The sequence below is a fragment of the Procambarus clarkii genome, chromosome 74 (genome assembly GCF_040958095.1).
Source record: "Procambarus clarkii isolate CNS0578487 chromosome 74, FALCON_Pclarkii_2.0, whole genome shotgun sequence".
Lineage (NCBI taxonomy): Eukaryota > Metazoa > Arthropoda > Malacostraca > Decapoda > Cambaridae > Procambarus > Procambarus clarkii.
In genome coordinates this window covers 15,204,026-15,221,447 of record NC_091223.1, presented here as the reverse complement: position 1 = coordinate 15,221,447, position 17,422 = coordinate 15,204,026, and the positions used below count along the sequence as shown (strand labels likewise).

General features: G+C 41.9%; 1 protein-coding gene across 1 annotated transcript; it reads right to left on the bottom strand.

Annotated features, from left to right (window-relative positions):
• Positions 1-220: 220 nt before the first annotated feature.
• On the bottom strand, positions 221-14,054 carry LOC138356729 (TRPM8 channel-associated factor 1-like). The gene is made up of 3 exons (XM_069312991.1): positions 13,846-14,054; positions 5,933-6,438; positions 221-4,377 (listed from the first exon to the last, which is right to left on the bottom strand). The coding sequence occupies exons 2-3, from the start codon at positions 6,429-6,431 to the stop codon at positions 2,600-2,602; spliced, it is 2,277 nt and encodes a 758-aa protein (XP_069169092.1). The 5' UTR covers positions 6,432-6,438; positions 13,846-14,054; the 3' UTR covers positions 221-2,599.
• Positions 14,055-17,422: the final 3,368 nt, after the last annotated feature.

Genomic DNA, 17,422 nt, shown 5'->3' with positions numbered 1-17,422 from the left:
TGCTGAGAAACCATATATATATATATATATATATATATATATATATATATATATATATATATATATATATATATATATATATATATATATATATATATATATATATATATATATATATATTATTAAATATGACCGAAAAAGTAAGATTAATAATTCTAACACGAATTTTCTCAATCTTTCGTACATTTCTTTTCACTGTTGGTGGTAATTCAAAAATCAATTCTCCAAAATTCATTTTTATTTCTAGTCTGACGCGACACTTGAGCGCGTCAGACTAGCTTGGACCATTCAAACAAGCTTGAATGGTCCCCAAGCTTATATGCAACTGAAAACTCCACACCCCAGAAGTGACTCGAACCCGGACCGCCAGGAGCACATTACAACAGGTGTACACGGTGCCTTAAACCACTCGTCTAAACTACTTAAACTTAACAACTTTGACGGGAAAATATCACACTATTTCAAGATACAAAAATGTCTGATGAAAATACTTTATTTTATTCAATAAATAATTAACTAATTGCATCATTAACCAAAAAGTAATTAACAACTATAAATCTAATAAAAAAGTCATTAACTGTCAACCTAACCACAAAAGTCGTTAACAACTGTAAATATAACAAAAAAAAACATTAACAATGTAAACCTGACCCAAAAAAGTCCTTAACAACTGAAAACCCAAAAATAAATCGATTAACAACCGAAAACCCAAAAATAAATCGATTAACAACTGAAAACCCAAAAATAAATCGGTTAACAACTTTAAACCTAATCAAAAAAGCCACTAACTGTAAACCTAACCCAGTTTACATTAATTGTAAACCTAACCAAATAGCATGATTAACAGTAATCTGCTATGCACAGTAATTATAGCGTACCAAAGTTACTTGAACGAATGTCAGATATGAAAAATGCCTATTTCTCAACTTATATTCAGTGACACAAAGATTTTAACAATATCTTAACACTTAGCACAATATCTTAGTACTTTATAGAACCCCTGAATAAATGAATCAAAATACCTCTTCCAACAGAACCCTTTATCCAAACACAAGCAAACACAGTATACACAGAGGTGTATGTCGTTCCTCGGCGTATGTACACTGAGAGACTTCTCTAGTCCTGGCTTATGTTTAGGACCTAAGTATACTTGCTGGTTGGTCAATAAACTAGTATGTTGACCTTAATAACCCTACAAAAGTTGATATACCTTCAGCTCAATACAGACTAAAAATACCTGATTACTACCTTGCCTTCCTTAAAACAAATTTCATCAAAACAATGGAAATCTAGAAACACCTTAGACTACACAACTGTATGGAAAACTTAAGAAACAAATTGCTACTTGACTTATGTAGCATCCATAACAATAATATACGTGTTAATATCTTACTAACTAAAGCCCTAAATCTATACAATAAACATTGCCCCAACTCAATAAACAAATCTCTGAAAATAGTCAATGGTGAACAAAAGTCAGATGCAGAGCTATTAACAAAAACATGACCATAGGAATAAATATAGCTTATGCCGACAAAGATTTCACGTAAAAAATACTCTGCAGTGCTCATGCAATAATTAAATGAGCCAAATCAATATATTATAAAAATGTATTACAAGAAATAATAAGTCACATGAAAAACACGGGAAACCACTAATATCGAGGGATCGAACAGCACTCACGCATGAAACAAATGTTTACATAAAGTAATTATCCAAAGAAGACGCCAAGACTACAGCATCACCCGTGTCGTAGAATAATCAAAAGTTCCTAGCTATCATTCACGATGCCAATACGAGAGAAGAAAGACATAAAACAATCTATTTCAAAGGAATTTGATTCACCAAAGATTTTATCGAGGGACATATAGCTCAAGACAACAGTGGGAAAACAAAGTCAATTGGTGTTCGTCATGCCTGATCCTGTTTAGCTTATACTTCAATTAACGTATGTAGCAGTCAAAGGGTCAAGGCCCCAGTCAGCAGAATATCAGAGAACAACGTCGATCTAATGCTTGCCTTGCCGTTATCTAATTTAGTGGGCACAATACGCATAGACTGGCATTGGATCGAGTTTGAATCAACGAAAATTCGGCGTTGAATTTGTGTTGGTCTTTGATATTGTGTCCACTCGGGTTACGTAACTGACATGCATCATATCAACTGACAGTTGTTTTATCAACTTCTGGAGTTGATAAATCTGACACGGTATTGAAAATGTTCGGTACTTCTCTATTCTTTATCTTAGAAGACTCCTACTAGCTACATTATATCTCCTAAGGATCTATCTCAAAGAATTCCTATTGCAGTAATTTAAACTGATTTTTAAAGTAAACATTCATAAATTCGCTAATTATATTATAGTAAAGTTCAATGCTGCAGTTCATGAAAGTAAGAACTTTAGCCATAACAACTCTATACCACTGTATTACACACAGAAATCACAATAGTGTGATGCATCAAATGAACAAATCCACAAGGGCCGTGACGAGGATTCGAACCTACGATTCGAATCCTCGTCACGGCTCTTGTGGATTTGTTCTATACTACTGCAGCTACTTGATAATCAGTTCAGGAAAAGGATACAAGAGAAGCGCTACTATCCCTGTGAAGACTTCCCCTTTGCAGAGAGATCAGCCGGGGCCTTCGGGAGCCGCAGCTTCTGGACCTCCTCCTGCGCCTGCGGGCTGATGGTCAGGCCCCACCGCTGGTAGTGAAGGATCAAGTCAGCTCCTACAGTGTGACTTAGTTGTTTGTAGACGTAGTCATACTGGTGTTGAGTGCTGGAGGCCAGTGTGTTGGCTTCCTCCCGAGACAAAGCCCGGGTGGTGATGTTCAGTTGTCTGAACATCTCCCATCCATGATGGGGAAATGCATGTTTAATTTCCATGAGAAACACCAGTTTCTCCCAAACATTTGCTTTCTCAAATCTTAATCCACCGTCCACAACTGTGGCCGTCTTCAAGTACAGGTTTTCCTTCTTCAGACGGTCCTCTCCTTTCAGTTTCTCTTGAATATACAGAGAAAACAAATTGACAGTTGACTCCTTTCCATAGGCATTCGACCACCATTTTCCTTGCTGGTAATTGTGACCTAGTTCGTGCCAAGTAACCCAGTCATGTGGTGTAGACAAGCAGCACAGGTCATAGTACTGCCTGTCAAACATGGCTGGGAAGCCAGCGTGGGCACTTCCGGCAGTTATCTGGACGTCGTCGACCAGCCACTGCTTCCCTCGTGGAGGAGGATCACTCTCGTCGAAGCCAGACACAAACTCCAGTTTACGGATCACATCGTCGTACCGCCTCAGTAGCTCGTCAAGGTTAGAGATTTTCCTGGCAGAAAGTGTGGGAACTACCAAGACTACTCTGTCAGTCTCTAGGATGGAGTATGGTGCATCCAACTCCTTTAATTTATTCCACTGTTCAGCATCAGTTTGCCCTAAAATATAACGAGGAGCCTTAACAATGTTCTTCACTTCAACCTGTATCTCAAATTTATCTCCTTCAACAAACATGAAAATCAAGTTTCCACCAAACTGGCTGCGTATACAGTTCTCACCGGGTTGTACATCAAACTCCTCCGTCACAACTGGCATACGATTGAACATCTTCCCTGATACATTATTTGACGTTGGCTCCAGACAGTCAATCTGAGCTCCAACACGCACGAAGATCTGTGACGCCCTGGCGGGTGTGAGTGTGTCCGGCAATATCACCTGGAACACATCACCAGCTGCAACATACAGGTCAGTGGCCTGCCAGTCCTCAGGCACAGTCATGCGGAGGTTTTCACGTTGTCGTAGTCCGGTGATGTTTAGAGTGAGGGTCTCGGTGATCCTGGGGGTGGTAGGTGCCACACGGCCTGGGAAGCGGTCAACGTCCCTGGCGTGAGGCACTGGCTGCGACAGAGGACTCAACTTGTTGATCAGACCTCGGGCCACTTCTTGCTTGTACGTGTTATTGTCTCGGGCAGAAAATGGATATATACTGCGACGCGACGCAGCCTTAAGACCAGAGAGCGTCCACCACCTCTGATTTATACCACCATTCTTTGGGGCTACAGTGATACGTGTTCGAGGATCCTGCAAGGGAACATCTATAGCGTGGTTTCCCACGGCCATCACTCCTTCTGCATCCATGTTCCAGGCAGGCAAGTTGGGACTCCAGGGTTCCAGCTTGAGGGAAGAGGAGATCAAGTCCGGCACGAGGCAGAGGGAACAGTCATATCCCCACAGCCAGCAGTTGTCTTTCAGGAACCATTGTTGCCTGGTGCTGCCCTCATACGGCGCCAGGCCAACCACGGCGTCCTGAGGACCTGCTCCACTCACCACCGTCACGAATGTGTGGGTGCTCTGGCTGATTATATAGTCAGGTGCCTCTGTGGGTAGGGAAAGCATTAGTAACGAAGTTATTAAAAATAGTTTAACGAAAATAAATGCAACATAAGAAATATGTCAACCTAACAAATTATGAATATATGAAGAAAATGAACCTTATCCTCTCTGATGAAACTAAATTTCCAATTATAACTAGGGACAATACTGCCGAACTAAAAGCAAAGTAAACTGGTTGATTAAGACTGGTAATGCCAAAATCTCTGGACTTCACCTGCCGAAAGCTTCTGGAAAGTACAAACTTGGATTTGCATATGGAACTGTCAAGACCCACTTACCTGGAAACCCACTTCGACCCATCATTATCCAGATACCTACACCCTCGTACAGACTGGCTAAGCAACTCAACTCTTTATTAATTCCATATATGCCACAAGCCTTCAGCCTTAAGTTTCCAAAGGAAATTGTTTACTTATTGCCGGAAGGGGATGGGAAAGGTGCAGACATCAAGAATGAGTGTCTCTTGATGTAGAGACGCCGTTCATCAATGTGGCCGTGGATGAGACCATTAGTATGATGATGGGCAATGTTTATCGGGATCCAGCATGTACTCTCCGTGACATTCCAGAAGGTACACTTAGGAAGCTACTTGTGGCATGCACCAAAGAGTCCAGATGGGCGCATGTATAAGCAAGTAGGCAGCGTTGCTATGGGTTCCCCATTTGGTGTCCTATTTGCTGATTTTTAAATGGGTACCGTCGAACAGAAAGTCAAGGGCCACCACTTGGGTGGTTTAATCTTCATCAATCATTTTGTAATTATTCGAACTCTGCTTATGACAATGTTAACAAGAGTTAACGAAACATTTCTTAGCGTCAGGCTAAACAAAACTGTAAAAATGAACTTTGGGGAGTTAATTTTGTGAAGGAAAATGAAGAAGATTCTGAGACAGAATTAGTCGATTGTTCTAGCAGCACTTGGGACAAGCAGCCATCGTTGGTTAATTATTATACCTGTTGTACGCTAGTTTGATGAACGGCGCATGCGTACTGTATCCCTTGCGTACGGGGTGAGTGTGGGTACACTCCAGGGGGTGAGTTTCTGCCTGAAACGCTTTGTGTAATAGTGGCTTTAGGCTTTGTATGTACTAGCTCTATCCATAAATCCCTCAATGTTTGTATCTCACCTTGTATGTATGTACTTTATCTGAATAAACATTTGATTTAGGGAAGGGAAGTCTTTGATTTTCTGTTTATACATATGTCATTTCTGTTGTACTGTAACTTACACAAGTCACCCGTTTCACAACACTAATCCTTTTCCATTTTATATCAATTCCAATAAAAATCGTGTTTGTCATACCGTAAACCCCCAAAGAATTTTATTGTTTAATGAATTATGTCAAGATATTTGTACAACACATTATTAATATATACACTAAGGTGCTGTAGCCTGTGGTTGACAAGAACTGCACTCAGACAACTATAATACCGAATTATAGTCCTTATTAGTACATCTCACAAGGCTGTAGAGCTTTAACAATTTATCATGAAATATATCTTCGAAAAAGTAACATAAAAGATGTCATCTTCCACAAACCTGGTGTGTGGGTGTCCAACCACTGGTGGGTGTCACGTTGGTACACCTCTGCGATGGCTGGCGGCAAGCACGGGTCTGTGTGGTGGGCTCCCACCAGGCATGTCTTCAGTGTTGACAGTGTCCACCACTTCTGGTTAGTGCTGCTGTTTTTGGCATACATCAGCACGCGGGTCCTGGGCTGCTCCCGAGGCACGTCGAGCGCCAGAGAACCGACAACCATCCTGTCGGCCTCATCGAGCGTCCACACCACTTTGGAGGTGGCGGAGGGCGCCAGACCCAATCTGCCTTTTCCTGCGGGTACCAGACAGTAGGAGCGGTCGCCGCCCCACTGCCACTGTCCCTTACGGACGTACCACTGCTGCTTCACGCTGCCCATGCACTTGGCCATGGCCAGCACCGCGTCAGCAGGCGTCGTGCCCTTGACCACCGTCAGGCAGGTGTGACTGCTCTGGTTCACCAGGTACTCTGGGCCTTCCTCATCACCTTGGAGTCCTGCCATCACTAACCTGTAAAATAGCCTTCATTAACAGCCGTATATAACACCTCTCTCAGAGCACTGAAAAATAAGCCGTTATTGCACTGTAAGTAAAACATAATATATGCTGCCCCTATGAGGGGCAAAAGGTTCCTTTACCGACATAACTGATAGTAGAAAAATATTTCGTGTTAGGGTTTATTTTGGTGATTTTTTTTTTTTTTTGAGATATATACAAGAGTTGTTACATTCTTGTACATCCACTAGTACACACGTAGCGTTTCGGGCAGGTCCCTGGAGTACGATCCCCGCCGCGAAGAATCGTTGTTACAACCAAGTACACATTTTACTGTTGAGTTAAACAGAGGCTACAGTTAAGGATGTGTCATTCATTTATGATGCAACGAAATTTACACTTTTTAGGGCAAAAATGATGATGATGCTCGAGAGGGTAATGAGGTCGCTTCCATCACAACACCTTGTGTCCTGAATTAACCAATAAGAGTGTGAGAATCTAAACGTTTCTTTAGGTGGCTGAGAGCCGGAATCTCGACCAATGGGATGCATGACGTGACGACACTTATCAGCCTGATTGGTTGATGGAGCTGACCTTCGCCTCTGGGAGCTTCTTGTGTGGAAGACCACTACACCAGTCTCCGTGGTGTAGTGGTAAGACACTCGCCTGGCGTTCCGCGAGCGCTATGTCATGGGTTCGTATCCTGACCGGGGAGGATTTACTGGGCGCAATTCCTTAACTGTAGCCTCTGTTTAACGCAACAGTAAAATGTGTACTTGGTTGTAACAACGATTCTTCGCGGCGGGGATCGTATTCCAGAGACCTGCCCGAAACGCTACTCGTACTAGTGGCTGTACAAGAATGTAACAACTCTTGTATATATCTCAAAATATATATATATATATATATATATATATATATATATATATATATATATATATATATATATATATATATATATATTGTAGACCCATTAGCGTGATAAGCGTGATTCACTTTTTGGAGTTCTCCCCCCCCCCCCCCTCCCCCCAAGCCAACTACTGACCTTTCCCAGGATGCAACGCACAATAAGCCATCACACTGTACATACATCGAAAAGTGAAGTATACTGACTTCTCAGCGTATATAACCCTTGAGGGTGGTGTAAGAGGGTGTAGTAAAAATACAGTAGTTAGTCTTGTTAAAAAAAATGGTCGTTTTCTTTGAATTATTGTCACAGAAAACGTGTAAAGCCTCTTGTGCACTTGGGTAAACTTATATACAAAAATATGTTGTCCGGCTGATCGCCAGAAATTTTATCCAACCCAACTTGACCTCGCTTGTCCCTCACTGAAGAATAAATGCAAAACAATATATATATATGACCGATGTCTACACAGATATTAAGCGTGAGTAAAACACAATGTAAAACTAGTCATTAAATAGGTGCGAAACTACAAGAAAATCGGGAAATTATGTTAATATCTAGATGCCAATAATAATAATAATAATAATAATAATTTTTATTTAGGCAAAGGTACATACATAAAGAGATTTTACAATCTATAGCATGGGCTATAGCATGGACTATAGCATGGGCTATATATAGCATATATAGCAACTATATGATAGTTGCATCATAGACAAACGACAAGTCACATAACATTAACTAGGAACTAACTTTCAGACAGTAACAGAACTTATTACTCTAGCGTCTAGTACCAGTAAACATTCATTACAAAATAAATAAATAAATAATAAATAAATGTTTATTTAGGTAAGGTACATACATAAAGAGATTTTACAAAGTTTGTTGGGTTAATAGATAGAGCTAGTACATACAATGCCTAAAGCCACTATTACGCAAAGCGTTTCGGGCAGAGAATGTATATCAGTGCTTTGTACTCTCATAAACCCAATGTACCTTCTTGTATATAACAAATAAATACATTATTAAAATATATATTACAGGAAAGTCACTATATAGCTGGAGATACAGAAATGCTTTCAAGAGATACCTGATATTCTAGCCACTATTTAACAAAATAAGAGAATTAACTATCCCAAAATTAGCCAACAAAAGTAGTGCGTATGTACGAATGCTTTTAAATTGATAGATGGGACAGATAGATAGATTCATGGATAGATAGATGGATATTTGGATGGAAAGATGAATAGATGGATGGATAGAAAATATAGATAGACGACAAATAGATGGATATTTGGATGAATAGAAACAGATGAAGGGAAATATAATAGATGGATGAATAGACAGATGGATGAATAGATCAATAGATAGCTGGATAGATAGCTCAATAGATAACTGGATGGATAGATTGGAGACACACAGACAGACCCGGGTAACGCCGGGTACCCCACTAGTTAGGCTATAAAAGAAAGTTGAGATAAACAAATAAATAATAAATAAATTTTTATTCAGGAAAAGTACATACATAGTTGAGTTACAAACATAATGCTGGATTTATAGATAGAGCTAGTACATACAATACCTAAAGTCACTAAATCGCATAGCGTTTCTGCAATCAACTATGCAGCTATTGCTTATCAAGACTGTAACCGAGCTGAATGAATTTTGAGGTTATTCACATAACTGAAGCTTGCCATTGTCGGAGATAAGAAGAATGTTAGATTTGTTAGATTTGATTTGTTGAATAGAATGTTAGATTTGTTAGTCAAGAATAGACCGTGGCATTAGGATTAATTATGGCTTCGGTGGGTATAGGCTTATAAGGTAGATTTATGGTTAACTACCCTGTGGATGAAAATATTCTAGTGACTGATTATAATCATATATGTTACACATTTTAGCTATTGAGTCTTGCTTCATACATAATCCGGTAGTGTTAAGATTCTTGGGAATCGTAAATTAATTTCATATGATCCTCTGTAAGATACTAATTTGTGTTCCTATATTTGTGTTGCCAAGGCCAGATTCACGAAGCATTTACGCAAGTACTTACGAACGTGTACGTCTTTCCTCAATCTTTGACGGCTTTGTTTACATTGATTAAACAGTTTACAAGCATGAAAACTTCCCAAACAACTATTGTTATTGATATAACAGTCTCCTGGTGCTTTGGAGCTCATTAACTGTTTAATAATTGTAAACAAAGCCGCCAAAGATTGTGAAAAGATGCACAGGTTCGTAAGTGTCTGCGTAACTGCTTCGTGAATCTGGTCCAAAGGATTTTATAAGGTGTTGTGAGTCTCAGTGGAGGCTGTGTAGAGCCGGGGTGTGGGAAGGTGGTGGGGGTGTACTGAGAGGGTGTGTGGGAAGGTGGTGGGGGTGTACTGAGAGGAGGTGTGGGAAAAAGAGACGAGAAGGAGATGGTGGGTGGGAGGAACACCAGGGTCATGGAACCCTCCCAGAACATCGCACCAGCTGCCACAACCTCCACAGCTTTTTATGAGAACGTGGTTGCTTGAGGCGTGTGCTTGAAGCTCCTCCCATTATTGCCACACGGTATTATCTTGGTCTTCCACCCGCACACACACACACTAGCAGCTCTTCACCTTCGCTCTTCTCATATAATCAACCCATCCACACTATTTTAGCATAAATAATCCTCTATAATATATACAGATACACGACTCAAGTTATTAATATTTTATGAGTTGCGGAAACAAGGTATTGAGGTATCAGTGACGATGTTGTTAGAAATAAATTTAGTTTAATGTAAGAGATTGAGTTAACATTCATAGCATGCGTTGATTTTAATGTGCGTGAGGCTACGTTGGCTGCCAAAGGCACAGTAGGAAATTATTGATAGGCTACCCATATGCGACATTTGTCAGGCTTGAGGTACCTCTGTGGGTGGGGGGTGGGGGGTAGGAATAGCCTAAGCTACTCTATCCCTTTGAGATGTATTTTCTTGTCAATAAACATACTTGAACTTGAACCTCCGTGCTTGGTAAATAATAGTCTTACACATCATCCCAGAAGACAGGAAACTTCTCAGCATTGCCTAACACGAATTCAGTTACAAACTAATTCAGAGCACGAATGAAATATGACACCGTATAATAAGTTATTAAACCACACGTTATGATCTCACTGAAGATAACATACTTATCCATCAACCACGTAAATAATACCCAGAAGAATCACGGCAAAATTAATCTGCCTATGGTCCAGCTGAAGCAAGCCTCGTGTAAATGCACACATTTGATACATGATACAGTGGAGAATTCGTAGGCTGTTGTTATTGTTTTAGATTTAGCTACACAGAACGAAGTGTCCATGTCGCACGGGTTATAGTGAGCCCGGAAAATTCGTAGGCAGGAAATGTATATTATATAAAGACATTAATGCGCCGAGCGTGGTACGGCAAGAGTGGACTGTGAGATATTAACGGCGATTTCGTTGAAATCTTTGTAATTGAAGATTCTGGGAAACCCGCCACCACATTCGTATGTGGCTCATGTTGTGTGTGGTCTCGGGTGCTTTGTTTGTATGTGGCTCATGCTGTGTGTGTTCTCGAGTGCTTTGTTTGTATGTGGCTCATGCTGTGTGTGTTCTCGAGTGCTTTGTTTGTATGTGGCTCATGTTGTGTGTGTTCTCGAGTGCTTTGTTTGTATGTGGCTCATGCTGTGTGTGTTCTCGAGTGCTTTGTTTGTATGTGGCTCATGCTGTGTGTGTTCTCGAGTGCTTTGTTTGTATGTGGCTCATGTTGTGTGTGTTCTCGAGTGCTTTGTTTGTATGTGGCTCATGCTGTGTGTGTTCTCGAGTGCTTTGTTTGTATGTGGCTCATGCTGTGTGTGTTCTCGAGTGCTTTGTTTGTATGTGGCTCATGCTGTGTGTGTTCTCGAGTGCTTTGTTTGTATGTGGCTCATGTTGTGTGTGGTCTCGGGTGCTTTGTTTGTATGTGGCTCATGCTGTGTGTGTTCTCGAGTGCTTTGTTTGTATGTGGCTCATGTTGTGTGTGGTCTCGGGTGCTTTGTTTGTATGTGGCTCATGCTGTGTGTGTTCACGGGTGCTTTGTTTGTATGTGGCTCACAATTTACGTACACATCTTACCTAAACTCAGATCTTAAGTCTATACGGAGATTATTACATTAACAATTGCACCTATCTGTCACACGTTATAATTATAATGTCAGCTAGTTATAGAGAATGTTCCATTTCAATAGCTATGTATTTACAGTTAATCATTATACATTAATGGTAAGTCTTGTCGCTACCTAATTGTTTGAGCTATCCTAGCGGGAAGTATCCTAGCAGGAAGCATTCTAGCAAGAAGTATCCTAGCGGAAAGTATCCTAGCGTGATGCGACTGGTAACGCCAATTCGTCACTGTCCATCAACCACCGTGACAGAGACTATAGCACCTTGTGGGGGTTCCGGGGGGGATGGGGGATGGTCATTGCCCCCCTAAAGCCCCCACACACACCTAGTCGACGGCCTGATCAGGTGTTCCTTCTGTATAAATGTTCTCTCCTGAACACAACCTGTGGAAAATATCCACTACGGTAATTAATAATCCTTAAATATAAAATACAATAATCTAAATCTTGTATGAGGATTAAATTCTCCGTTCATAAATTAATAAATATCATAAGTTATTAAACGTCCTCAGGGTAAAGTCACCTAACTCACTCTTACACCAAATAGATAGTTATCTACATATTTGTAAATCTAATAAGTTAAGGCTTACTGTGAGCTACATGTTGTTGTTGTTTAAGATTCGCTACCTGGAAGAAAAAGTTCCAAGTAGCACGGGCTATGGTGAGCCCGTAATGCGAGCTACAGGAAGGAAAAGTTCTCGGCCTGATAAGAGGAGACTGTTTAACTTTGGCAGCGGAAGACGTCTTAAGGAAAATTAGACTGGTCGTATTTAACTTAGATGTCGTAATAGTTTTCTTATAGGAAACTTACTTAAGAAAGTGTGCCTTTATTTATTTAATCTTTCTGGAGAAATGTCGATATTAAGCTCAAGTCCAACAGACGAGATGGCATATGTAACGTCGCCCTAGTTTGTTCTTGCATTACAGGTGAAGAAAAGATTTTCCCAACCCCCTCAGTCACCCCCCAATCCCCAGAGCCACCCCCACCCTGCTTCCCCTGCTCTGCCAACCCCCTTAGCTTCCCCCAATCCCCACAGCCTCCCCCTATCACCTCTATCTCCCCCATTCCACCCACTTGACGAAGCAACATCCCACTTGCAGTCATTGCAGCCTCCTATACACGCCCTACAACTCTCGCCCTCACCCCACCATTCCCCAGCTAACCGCAGCATACCTGCGTATGTTAACCTTGCCTCCACCCCTGTCCCACCCCTCTATACCTCACCCAGTCCAGTTCCATCTCTGTGTTCCTCACCCAGTCCAGTCCCACCACAATGTCGAGTACACAATGTGTCAACTTTGTGAAAGAGAAAACATGCACTCACTTGAACATTATATTGTAGAATGTCCCATATTGTCTGACTTTCGCCCTCCTGGGCTGAGGTATGCTGAACTGTGTAGCTACTATATGAGTACTGGAACACTTGATGATATATTGGACTTGTACCCTAGATTAACCATGTAATGTAACTATATAACCTGAGCTTGTAAAAGCATCTTAATCACCTTCAGTGGTTAAGTTCTTAATTGCACACTAGTTTCTCTTGTCAGCTATCTCACCCTGTCAGAGTAAAAGAGACAGATATATGTGTATATATGTATATATGTATGTATGTATGTGTGTGTGTGTGTATGTATGTATGTGTGTGTATGTATGTATGTGTGTGTATGTATGTATGTGTGTGTATGTATGTATGTGTGTGTGTGTATGTATGTGTACAAAGTATAAAGCTGATCAGAATTGCATTTCACCATTATAAATTCACATTAATGCATTCATAAATCTATGTATCTATGTATTTACGTCGGTAGCTGAGCCTAACATTTTAAAAGCACTACGATCACCTTCTGTGGTTGTTCAATAAATCTCTGAACTGTATGTTTGACAAATCTCTCACCCTGTCCATGGAGGACAGAAGAAAATGTATATAGTAAACTTACTCTATCCTAGTGTTATATCCTAGTAATATCCTATCCTAATACTGTGTCCTACAGAATTGTATCTTTAGCTGCTTCAATAACTCTTCAAGGGCCCCATGTTATTTATGCACTCCCATAAATACACGTATTATCAATGACAGTAATTTGAATATTCTTTTTTTATTATTAATACAGAATTGGAAACTTAACGTTATTGGCCTAGCGTCAAATTTTTAGTGTTTCACCGAAATTAAAAACATCGCAATATTGACGCTTTCTCGGAATAAAGAGCGTTTGCGTCGATAAGTTCGTCCACATCTGATTAGTCAATGTCAGATGTGTAATTTGACAGTTTTAATTTATTTTTTTAATTTTTGATAGTTTTTAAAGTCGTAAGAATGGGCTGAATGAATATGGAATCGGAGATTATTACAATACCTGAAGTGGGTGAGATGAGCCGAGGTGCTAGCAGTGACGCACTAGCTTTGAAGAACTAGCAGCGAAGTACTGGCTGCGAGGAACTAGCAGCGAGGTACTGGCTACAAGGAACTAGCAGCGAGGTACTGGCTACAAGGAACTAGTAGCGAGGTACTGGCTGTCGGGTGCTAGCAGCAAGGAACTAGCTCGAAGTCTGCCGCCTGCATCAACCACGACCAGCCTTCAGGCAGGCTTACAGCGGCTGGGTTACCGCCTCTCTTTATCCGTTATTAACGAACATATTTCTGGCCCAGACTTTTCATATTTGAGTATTGCGTATAGAAAAATGAAATAGTAAAACTTTACGCTACTCTCTTGTTATGAAGTTATGGCTGTAGAAAATGTTCTTAGAGAACACGTAGAAAACAGGCCTTGGCAACTTAGATACAGCTTACTATGCCAGTTTTTAAGTAATAATGTTATGCCAATTTTGGGGGGATTCTTACTGATTAGCATCACATATAGGTTAACGTGGAATAACAGTGGCTCTGTTTTATAGTAGAAAATGACTACTTGGGGAAAGTAATTACATGGCTACTTGGGAGACCTTAGTTTGCTTATCTCATTCTTCGCGGTCACGTCCTGATTCAACAAACCCTTTACGAACATCGAGCTTCCTAAGAAAATCCCTCCCGGCCAAGTGTCCTTTGGATTCTGGCGCACTCGTAGCCTCGCGTAAATCGTAGCACTTGTAGCCTCACATAAACCTTAGCACTCGTAGCCTCACGTAAACCTTAGCACTCGTAGCCTCACGTAAACCTTAGCACTTGTAGCCTCACGTAAACCTTAGCACTTGTAGCCTCACGTAAACTAGCATGTGTAACCTCACGTAGCCTCACGTAAACTGTAGCACTTGTAGCCTCGCGTAAAGCGTAACACTTGTAGCTTCACGTAGCCTCACGTAACTCAAGTCTCATGTGGGGTACTGTATCAAAGGCCTTTTGTGTGTTGTGCAAGTTGCATGCATAGTGTGTTGTGCATGTTGTGTGTTGCACATGTTGCACACGCTGTGTCTGGGTACAAGTGACAGGATGAACAACCCAGCGGGTTTTCTTCCTATTGGGGAGTGTTGTACATACTGCAATGGCGGTGTGTCCACTCACAGGATGAGTGGCGCTGCCCAATAAACTCGCCCCTCGGGGCAAATAAACAAAAAATGTAAATCTTTAAAGATGTAAATCTAGGTGTAGGACAAATGTAAACATGCTGGTTAGTAGAGTATAATGATTGGCTACATCTGTGGTAGGAGAAACAAGGAAGCTCGTGCCATGTCCCCAAGCGCGGGTATTATACATCAAGCTTGTGAGTCACGGTCACTATCGTCATCACTATGTATGGTGTCGCTCCCATGGTGTCGCTCCCATGGTGCCGCTCCCATGGTGCCGCTCCCACGGTGTCGCTCCCATGGTGCCGCTCCCATGGTGTCGCTCCCATGGTGTCGCTCCCATGGTGCCGCTCCCACGGTGTCGCTCCCATGGTGCCGCTCCCACGGTGTCGCTCCCATGGTGCCGCTCCCATGGTGCCGCTCCCACGGTGTCGCTCCCATGGTGCCGCTCCCATGGTGCCGCTCCCACGGTGTCGCTCCCATGGTGCCGCTCCCACGGTGTCGCTCCCATGGTGCCGCTCCCATGGTGCCGCTTCCATAGTAATGTTGCTTTCCGGATCCCATGTTTCCTCAGATATTTCCTCTATGAGCGGACGCAATTGTTGTAATGCGTGTTTAATATATAGACATGCATAACAAGCTAATATGTACAAGAATGTAAGAGAGTCCAAGACATTGATGCTCATGATGCACTTTACCTCATCACCAGATGCTTGTCCCTCCCCGGGCTGACCTACTTTCTTACATGTTCGCCATTGTTCAACAATATTAAATTAAAAGAGTACGACAGCTTGCTGAAATCAGTGTTAGAGAAAGGATCAGCCTTTCTCTCAGCGACACACAGTGGGAACAAGCCTCCCTTCCTGTCAGACTCGGGGGCCTCGGCGTTCGCACAGCAACACAAATTGCTGTACCACATTCCTGTCCTCTTCAGTGGCATCTGACAACCTGGTGGAAGAAATCCTACCCAATTACTTAGGTCAACAGGCAGGGGTACAAGATCCCAGCTTTACAGAGTGCATCATCAGATGGGTCTCTTTTGCAGGACCAGCACCCCAACCACCACCTGCTGAAGCTCACAAGCAATCCAGCTGGGATCGCCCCATTGCAGACCAAACAGCTGCAACAATATCACATGGCACTGCCCGACTCAGAGCTGTAACAGCTCCCCATGCAGGTGACTTTCTATTAGCAACCCCAATGTCAGCAACTGATACTCGTCTCACACCGCAGACCCTCCGAATTGCTGTGGCTCCGTCTCGCTGCCCCAATCCACACCGATTTTTTTTATTATTAATACATTAAGTACATCTGCATTAGTGCAGCTACCCTAGACTATATGAAGTGGAGTACAGTGTGTCAAAAAAGCTAACTAGGTGATGCTAAAAAATCCCCATCACACAGGATGGTTAGTCATACAGAGGCATGTGATAAGCAGTCTGCACTGGCAGACTCCCGATGCATTTTGAGGATATCATCAACACAAGAGTGAATAAGGTAGCAGTGGTAATACAAGTCCCCATCTCGCAGGAGGGTTAGTCATACAGGGCCATGTGTTTAGTAGCCTGCACTGGCGACACCGAATACAGGTGTATTTGCGGCGAGGCAGAGGCCGACAGGTACAGACGACATGACCTCTGCCAAAGCACGGGAGGATGGCATGCAAGGGTAAAAGTGCTGTTATTTTTTTTTTTTGAAGGCGCTGGGTTCTAAGCTTACTGACACAACTAGAGACCCCTAGAGCCGCCAGTTTCCTCTTTCATCGCCTTAGTGTGGCAATCCAGAGAGGAAATGCTCACTGCATCCATGGTTCCTGCCCGCCATCTGAGGACCTGGAACTATACAACCTGTGACAAGTAGTTTTATACCTTGCATGTAACCAATGTTGTAACCCTTTTTGTTTTCATTTTTGTAATGAAGTTTTAAATAAAATAAAATGACAAAATACAAAAAATATAGGGGGTGGTAGAAGACAATATGTAAGTGAACGCGGGTGTCCCACAAGGCTTCCCCGGGATGCTGCATATTATCTTCTTTGAGAATGATATTCGGGCTCACCATAGCCCGTGCTACTTGGAACTTTTTGTTCCAAGTAGCGAATCTTAAACAACAACAACAATCTTCTTTGAGGCGCTGCCCACTGGATGGGGGTCAGTGTGCCGGACAAACATATCAATTGTGACACTAGCTCTCCACATATGTCAGTTGCTTAATTTAGAACCTGTACTTGAGGTCGATCTCGAACCCATTGTTGATGTGATGACTTATATTGAATTTTGTAACTAGCTCATCAAGACTGTAACTTGCTTAGCTAAATGAATTGTGGGGTTCAGTCCCTGAGCCCATTATGTGCCTCTGTAACCCTTTCCACTACCGCACACAACATGGGTATGGGGTGCATAATAAATGAACTAAACTAATATAAGAATAGAT